This window comes from Panonychus citri, unplaced genomic scaffold (assembly GCF_014898815.1).
Source record: "Panonychus citri isolate SS breed McGregor unplaced genomic scaffold, ASM1489881v1 Contig00001, whole genome shotgun sequence".
Taxonomy (NCBI): domain Eukaryota; kingdom Metazoa; phylum Arthropoda; class Arachnida; order Trombidiformes; family Tetranychidae; genus Panonychus; species Panonychus citri.
Genome location: NW_026515406.1, coordinates 1,994,846 through 2,003,949, shown reverse-complemented (window position 1 = coordinate 2,003,949; position 9,104 = coordinate 1,994,846). Strand labels below are relative to the sequence as shown.

Genomic DNA, 9,104 nt, shown 5'->3' with positions numbered 1-9,104 from the left:
TTGAATTTAAAACTGATGACATGTTTTCTTTTAATTATTTTTTTTCAATGCAACTGAGATGGTAAATTATTTTAACTTATACATAATATATTAGGAAGTGAGGAAACAATTAACATGGTCACAATTAGATTGTTTTTAAATTTATACAATTGGTAGTTGACCAGTTTTTAAGATGGTGGTTTGTTGATTGTTGGAAACATTGACCAGTTTTAATTGTATACTTGGTTCCAAATTTTTTCTTTTCTTCGCATTTTCCATCATAATTAGTTAAATCTTCTTCTTTTTTGAGGATTGATAATCAATTTTTTCTTACTAAACAACCTAAACAATTTTGTTGTGAAATTAGTTGATTGATGTTGATTGCTATATCTGGGTGGTGGTAGATGGTGAAGAGAGAGAAAGGGAGGGGAGTTAAAGGGTTTACACCGAGAAAAAAAAGGTTCTTTTCTTCATAAGGAGAAAATTGTTGTTTAAATTTCTTTCTCTATCTCTTTTTAAGCGGTGAAAGTGGCCATGAAATCGGTAACAACCTGCTTCAATTTAGCATCAACGGTATCACTAATTTTACCCTCGGTGGCAATAGCTTTAAGAATATCTGAGTGTGATGATTTAATGTGGGCTAAAAATTGTCGCTCAAATTCACCAATCTTTGATGGGTCAAGTTTATCTAGATAACCTCGGACACCGGTGTAAACAACGGCTACTTGGTCCTCAATTGGCATGGGAACATATTGACCTTGTTTAAGAAGCTCAGTCAAACGAACACCTCTGGAAAGCAATTGTTGGGTTGCAGCATCCAAATCAGAACCAAATTGAGCGAAAGCAGCGACTTCACGATATTGGGCTAATTCAAGTTTCATGGAACCAGCGACTTGCTTCATGGCTCGAGTTTGAGCAGCAGATCCGACACGAGATACAGATAAACCGACATTAATTGCAGGTCGAATACCTTTGTAGAAAAGTTCAGTTTCTAAGAAAATTTGACCATCGGTAATAGAGATAACATTGGTAGGAATATATGCAGATACGTCACCAGCCTAATGAAGAAAAAAAAAGTAAAATAATAATAAAAGACAAGATTGTTAATGATTAGAAAAACTCTTGTCTATTGAAATAAAACTTAAAATAGAATAGCAAAAAAAAATTGTCCTTGGCGAAGGTCATACCTGTGTTTCAATAACTGGAAGAGCAGTTAATGAACCACCACCATGAGTTTCGTTCATTTTAGCAGCTCTTTCCAATAGACGAGAGTGAAGGTAGAAGACGTCACCAGGGTAAGCCTCACGACCGGGAGGTCGACGTAAAAGAAGAGACATTTGACGATAGGCAACAGCCTAAGAGGAGAAAAACAAGTTGTAAGAATTAGGGAAAAATTCTATTCTTCGGTGATTAACAAGTAGATTAGTTGCACAATTTACCTGCTTGGAAAGATCGTCAAAAATAATTAAAGCGTGCATTCCATTGTCTCGGAAAAACTCTCCCATAGCACAACCAGAATATGGTGCAAGGTATTGAAGAGGAGCTGCATCAGAGGCAGTAGCGGAAACAACGATGGTGTACTTCATGGCATCTAAAAAGATGTTAATTGTTAATAAAAAGATGATCAGTAAAAGAAAGAAAGAGAGAGAGAGAGAGAGAGAGAGAGAGAGAGAGAGAGAGAGAGAGAGCAACGTGGAAGTATTAACTTACCAGCATCAGTTAATCGCTTTACAATTTGAGCGACTGTTGATCTCTTTTGACCGATAGCAACGTAGATACAGAAAAGTTTCTTCTTGTTGTCGTCAGATTCATTGAAACGCTTTTGATTGATAATAGTATCAATAGCAATGGCAGTTTTACCAGTTTGACGATCACCAATGATCAACTCTCGTTGACCTCTACCAATTGGTACTAAACTGTCTACGGCTTTGATTCCACTCAACATAGGTTCCCTAACACTGATTCTAGGAATGATACCGGGTGCTTTAACTCCGACTCGAGATCGTTGTTTACTGTTGACTGGACCCTAAAAATTGTGCAAAAGAAAAATTGACATGATAAATATTACGGTAAAAATTTGATCAAAAGGGTTAACAAGTAAAGATTCAACAAAATTGATTGTGACTCATTTGTCTTAAATTAGATAGCCCATAGCAACAAAATTGCTTCCGATACTTTTTGCTATTGGGATTAACTAATCGACGATCAATTAAAAGATCAAAATGTTCAAGTCAACAAAATGGATGACTACGTAGTCCGAGACAGCAGTCTTACCTTTCCATCAATTGGATTACCCAAAGCATCAACTACACGCCCTAATAGTCCATCACCAACAGGTACATCGACGATAGCACCAGTTCGCTTGACAATATCTCCTTCTTTGATAAGTTTGTCATTACCGAAAACGACAATACCTACGTTATCAGGCTCCAAGTTAAGAGCCATACCCTAAGGGTAAAAATAGAAGAAATTTGTAAATTAGACAAAATAGAAAACAAAAAAACGTCTAATGCAAAAAAATGAAAAGAGAAAGACAAAGGTACAATCAGGTCAAATAGGACAAATGCTTAGAAATCTTAAAAATTAAGAGATAGGAATCATTACTTTGGATTGAAACAAAGGTTAAACGGAAAGGGGGAGGCTGAGATACTAAATTAATAGAAGGTCAATTAAAGACATGTAGAAATGTGATTTTAAGGAAATAGAAAATTTAAAGGGTATACCTTAAGACCACTAGAGAATTCAACCATCTCTTCGGCCTGGATATTCTTAAGACCATAGACACGAGCGATACCATCACCGATGCTCAAGACTCGACCGGTCTCCTCAAGATCAACTGAAGATGTTTTACCAAGAATTCGTTCCTCTAAAATAGATGAAACCTCAGCAGAAGCAGCTTTCCTTGGTGTAGAATTACTAATACATCGGAAAGCCTGAACACTAGTGGCTCCATTAATCTTCAACATCTAAAACATAAGAGTAAGAAAAAGAAAGAGAAAGAAGAAAGAGGAAAAAAGAAACGAAAGAGAAAGAGAGAGATCCAGAAAAAAAAGAGACTTTAGAGAATAGAACAGCAATACAAAAAGAAAAACCAATCTTTGGACATAATAAATTGACCATAATAATCAAACTTACCTGTTTAATTGGTAATTTAGATGAGGCATTTTTGGCAATATTAAAAGTGGGACCAAACTTGGTAGCAAGAGCACTCATCGCCATGTTGTCTTTGAGCCAAGGGCAAAAGATACAAACCAAAGTGAGAGATTACAAAATGAACCAAACAAATATTAGATTAGAAAAAAAAGTTAATGAAGAATTTAAATATTCTAACTGTTAACCTTAGAATCAGGTAAATTAGAATAAGAAGAATCTAAAGAGAACAAAAAAAATAAGTTAATTAATTACCTTTAGTGATAAATTAATTGGAGACCGGATGAAACAATTTAATAAACAAGAAACAGGAGAAAACAGAATTAGAGTGAAATCAAATTCTGCCAACAGGGGGAACCGAAGAGAAGAACCGATTAACCAGATGGAGCCACTAAGAGAATAGAATTTCATCTTATATTCTCTTTCTTTTCTCTTTCTTTTCCTTTATGTTCTATTCTTCAGTGGCATCATCTGGTTAATCTCTGGCAACTTATTTTCTTGTCTACAAATTAAATCGGAAAATGTTTAAATCTCATGTTGTTAATCTTTGACCGGTGTTGTGTTTTTCAATTGTTAATCAAATGGATGGACAACCAGCAATCAGACAGATTGACCACATTGCCTTATTTAAGGAAATCAATGAATTTGTTTCCTTTCATCATATCTCTCAACCGCTTTCACCCTATTCATCTGATTGTGAGTCAAATTCATGTTCATCTTCATCATCGGTTGATTCCGATTTCTCTTTATTTGACAAAGGGAAACAACAATCAACTAGGATTAAATCAAAATTCAAAAGTGACACTCATGATACAAGACCAAAAGATCCTTCGGGTGATAAAATATTCCAATTGGTTGTTCGTGGGAATAGGAAAAAAACTCGATTTCCTTCATCATCTAATCAACAAAACCAACATGTGAATCAGAAAACAGCTCTTGTTAAATTTAAATCGCTTTCTATGAATGATAATTGTTCTTATTTTAACACTCAGGATAAAGGATTATCAAAGTATCCTAATTATGTTGATTATGTTAATAATATTAAGAAACCTTTTAAACAAATTGAAGAAATGCTTTCTGAACCAACGACCTCATCATCGAATCATCATTGTACAGTTAATCCATCAAGTGCTGATTTGGATCCTGCTATTCTGTCTGCATTAAACTCATGTATTTTCTCATCAGACTAATTAACGGTATCATGCAATTCTGAGTGGCAGCAGATTTCCGTGCGAATTGAACAAATTAGGAAATACCAAGCTGGATTATCTAAATTTGATTTACTCTTTCAAGTAATTTGCACATATAAAAACCTTTCTCATGCTTTTCATTGATATTTTTCAATATATTAATAAATATTGATAATATTATCCAATTTAACAAAATTAAAACAACATTTTCTTTTGTAAATAATTACAATTTTCTTAATTGTAAGGTTACATCTTTTAGATTAATTTTGAAAATATTCTCAGAGAAAGTAACGATTGTTGTGTTTAATTGTTTTCCATCGATTTGGGTTAATAAGCAATTCGATGTTAATTGATCTTGATAAGTTTTCGATTTATATAAATAATCTATTATTTGTTTTAAGTAATTAACACAATAATTATGATCAATTAAAGAAGTTACAATTGTTAAATTAATTCAGTTTTGGAAATGTTCATGGTAATAATTGTAACTGTCGATCCATTGGAAGATATTGTCAATTATTACAATTAAATCCATATTGATGAATTGTGGTTAATTATTGAGAAAGAGAGAGAGAGGACAAAATTAATTTAGTAGATTATGTTTAAGGTTGTAATCGATAAATAAATGAACCAAATTGCTTTCGAGGTTCGAGTTTAAATATCGATCGATTCAGATCAAGTTCTGGTTTTCAAAAACACAAAATTATTTCCTCGAAACTTTTACTTTGTCCTTTGCCCAAAGTTGAAAGCTAATTGTTGTTGTAAGTTAATCATGTTTTTTTATACATTAATTTCAAGGTGTTAGTGAGTTAATTAGAGGTTATTTTTGAGATTGATTGTAATACTTGTAAGTTGATTTGATTGTGATGCACTTTCAATTATGTATCTCACTTTAAAGTTATTGACAATCATTAGTATCAAAGTGTAAAGGTTAATACAAGTAATTTAACTGGAAATGTTGTTTTGTTTGATATAAGGCAATAAAGGCACTTAATTGTTAACCATTTAAGTTAATATGCACTTAGTTGAGGTGATAAATGTTAATTGTTGTGGATGATGCTTTAGATTCATGGAATGTGAGATTAGAGTTTAAGTATATTAAGAATGGAGGCAAAGAGGGAGAAAAGAAATGCACGAATTGGACGGAATTAAAACAAATGGACAAGAAAAAAGAAAACAGAGAAAATTTTTGACGATTGACAAAGGCGATGGTCAGCATATATGGAGGGGAACTTAGTTAACCCTCTCTGACGCAACAAGGACTCAATCGAAATGATCTCATTAAAGGCACTAATAATGAAGGTGGTCCCGCTTGTCGTAAGAATTGGTGTTGCAATAGCTCCTCGGCAGTGGCACGTTGACCAGGATCTCGGATCAACATTTTCTCAAGGAAATCTTGTAATTGTGGTGATACTTTATGGGCGTTTTTCAATTTGGGTGGTTCCATATCACGAATACGTCTCATTGCTGGCAAAGGAGGCTCATCGAACAACGGTGGTTCACCATCGACCATTTCAATGACCATTATTCCAAGTGACCAAATATCAACTTCGGTTCCATAAGGCTGACGAGAGATAACCTCTGGTGCCATCCAATAAGGTGTTCCCACAAGAGATTTACGTTTAGGAACTTCGGGTGAAACTTGAGCACAAAAACCAAAATCAGAAAGTTTAATCTGTAATAATAACAACAACCAAGAGAAAAGAAAAATATAAGTCAGGTTAGTTAGAATAGTTTGCAAAAAAAAAGATTAACACAATTTAAGCTAATTACCCTTCCATCAGCAGCTAATAATATGGAATCACTTTTGATATCACGATGAATAACTCCTTGGGAATGTAAAAAGGCCAAAGCTTTAAGACACTGAATACAAACGGTGGCAATTTGATCTTCATCCATTCTGGAAAAAAAAAGTAATCGAAATAATTTAGAGTTTTGTTTTCTTCTAATCGAAATCATTATCTTCTATTACCTGGATTGTGTAACAATATCAGTAAGAGCTCCACCTTCAAGAAACTCCATGATAACCCATAGCTCTTCATTGACGAGATACGAATCGTACATTTCAACGATATTCGGATGGTGATAATCTCTCATGATGACAACCTCATTGAATAATAACTCGCGACGCTGTTGCTTTCGAAGGTCCATTTTTTTGACAGCCACCAATTTACCGGTTGTCTTTTGGGTGGCGATGCAAACCTGACCTGTGGATCCAGTACCAATTAGAACAAAATTCTCAAGATTCTCTCTGGGATCACCTGGACTAACTACCATTTGAAGAGCCGCTCTAAATTGTTCCCTTGAAAGTCTTTGTTGATATTCTCGATTATTGTCTTTCTGTTGAGGTGACAATTGAACTTGTTGCATCTGCATTGGTTGTTGCATTGGAATTTGATTAATCATAGGCATTTGTTGAGAAATTTGAACTGGTTGTATTTGCAATGGTTGTTGTTGTTGTATAGGAATCTGTTGTTGTTGTAGTTGAAGTTGAAGTTGTTGTTGCGACATTTGGACTTGTTGCATTTGCATTGATTGTTGTAATAAGTTTTGCTGTTGGATTTGTTGTTGCTGTTGTTGTTGCTGCTGCTGTTGAAGCTGTTGTTGCTGTTGCTGTTGTTGTTGTTGTTGTTGCTGTTGTTGTTGCTGCTGCTGAAGTTGTTGCAATTGTTGCAATTGTTGAATTTGTTGTTGTTGATGTAATTGCTGTTGTTGGCGTTGTAGTAACTCTTGTTGTTGCTGCTGGTGAATATGTTGTTGAAGCATAAGAAGTGGTTGCTGTGGTTCTCTAAGCTGTTGTTGTTGTTGTTGTTGTTGTGACAATTGTTGTGATAACTGTTGGAGATGTTGATGATGGTTATTCAAATGATTGGGAGATGATTTTGGTCGAACAATGGTCGGAGTAACATTAGAAGAAGCTGATATATTATTAGTAATGGTATTTGTGGGAGCACCTTGAATAAGGCTTGTCCATTGAGGAGGTAAACCGACAAATTTACCTTCCCGTCGGTCAAATCCAGTGTGAACACGATGCTCAAAATTTGTTGGAGCAGAAATGGTTGGACGTTTCTTCTTCTTAGTAAACATAACTTTAAAATAGTGAAAGGGAGAAAAAAATCATAAAACAAAAACACAATTAACAAACCGATCAAAAGAAGCAAAAAAAAAATGAATAAGGAAAAGAATCAAAAATAAAAATTCAAAAAAAAACAGAATCAACAAAACAATCAAAATTTTCAAAGAAAAGGTTATCAAGATCATCGGATGTTAACTTGTCATGAAAAACCTTCCACCAAATAGATCGGCTACAAGTGTAACACTAGATCAATAATAAGTTAATTAATTACCTGAGGTGAGAATAAATAAATTAATTGTAAACTTATTCAACTATTTAATCAAAACAAATTCCAACTATTAGATCAACTTAATTTATTCAATATATTCATTTTTCCTCTGTGAGGTGACTAATTACAGTCGTCATATGACTGAGCAGCCTCTGGTGCTGCCCTCGATCGGTCATATAAGCCACCGATTGACAGAGAGGATATTGACAGAATTTCCTTTTCTAGTTTCATTTTGTTTACAATTTCGTGTATTATATTAATGTCTTCCTTGGTCCATTCATCGATTCTTTTCTGTCCGATTTCCACTATTTCAGGCCATATGTTTCTCCTCTTCTCACATTCATATAATATGTGATGTGCGTTTAGTATCTTGTCGCAACACTTTGGTAATTGGTAGTGCCTTGTTAACGCCATCAATGCTCGTTTCTGTCCTTCGTGAAGCTTGGATTTGAGGTTAATATTTAATTTGCTTATTTGCGATTTCGATTCTCTAAAGACTTTTTCTAATTTTCTTTCTAATGTTTTTTCCAATTCTCTGTTTTGTGCCAATCTTGTCAACGGCTTGCCACTAACGGGTACCTCCAATCCGCTCTCCCCGTCTTTCCATTGTCTCTGTTGATATGTCGTGAATTTCCAGTTACCTGGTTTACTTAGAAGTGCCCTCAAGTTTAGCGCAAATGGTGATCTACCTAGATAATACTCCGAGGATTTCTGGTCCAATTCTAATACGATTCCTTTGTTATGCATCATTTGTAACACCATTTCTACCGCTATCAGTTTTTGCTCATATTCCGTCGCTTTCCCAGGAACCAAAAGTGTCATCATTCTTGTGCAGTTGCTCGTTATTGTTTTGATTCCAATTTCTAGTCTATTTTCGCCTTGGATCACTCTATATACCACCCGTGGCTCTCCCGATGTAACAAGTCTTTCTTCCACCCACGCTTTTGGGATCCATCGTTCCTTTAACCATCGTTTGCCATTGAAACGTTCGGTCTCATTTGCCAATCGTTTCATCTCGCCTCTCAACATGTTGCCGATGAAATTCAGGTACCCCCACAGTACCAAGTACGACCATTTCGACTGATCAGTTTTGCCACAGAATCTGTTTACATAACTTCCAATTAATTCGATTATTCTACTTATCTTAGGTTCTTTTTCTGTTAACATCATTAAGAAGTGTTGTTGCAGTTTTGGCCATATTATCGATGAGAAGAGTGTTTTGATGATGTTATGTGGTAGATACTTTATGCTCGGCCAGTTCCTCGTGAACTTTGGCAGGATCTCTTCATAATATGTTTCTTTGACTTTTCTCTCCAGTTCCGTCATTCTAATTTTCCTTCTCGTTGCTGTGTATCCCACCAGTTTAAAGTACCCTTTATGGTTTGGTGCAATTGTTTCCGTTTTTGATACATTTATTTTTAAATCAATTTCTTCTAACACG

The 9,104-nt window shown here is 34.8% G+C and overlaps 2 protein-coding genes across 2 annotated transcripts; both read right to left on the bottom strand.

The window, feature by feature from the left end:
* Positions 1–3,520, bottom strand: LOC128386697 (ATP synthase subunit alpha, mitochondrial-like). Its single transcript, XM_053345770.1, has 8 exons — positions 3,385–3,520; positions 3,115–3,203; positions 2,703–2,945; positions 2,254–2,427; positions 1,690–2,005; positions 1,419–1,570; positions 1,167–1,334; positions 1–1,037 (listed from the first exon to the last, which is right to left on the bottom strand). The coding sequence occupies exons 2-8, from the start codon at positions 3,196–3,198 to the stop codon at positions 495–497; spliced, it is 1,680 nt and encodes a 559-aa protein (XP_053201745.1). The 5' UTR covers positions 3,199–3,203; positions 3,385–3,520; the 3' UTR covers positions 1–494.
* Positions 3,521–4,583: 1,063 nt separating this feature from the next.
* Positions 4,584–7,796, bottom strand: LOC128386704 (serine/threonine-protein kinase PAK mbt-like). Its single transcript, XM_053345779.1, has 4 exons — positions 7,667–7,796; positions 6,292–7,408; positions 6,093–6,219; positions 4,584–5,994 (listed from the first exon to the last, which is right to left on the bottom strand). Exons 2-4 carry the CDS (start codon positions 7,404–7,406, stop codon positions 5,557–5,559), a joined length of 1,680 nt encoding a protein of 559 aa, XP_053201754.1. The 5' UTR covers positions 7,407–7,408; positions 7,667–7,796; the 3' UTR covers positions 4,584–5,556.
* Positions 7,797–9,104: the final 1,308 nt, after the last annotated feature.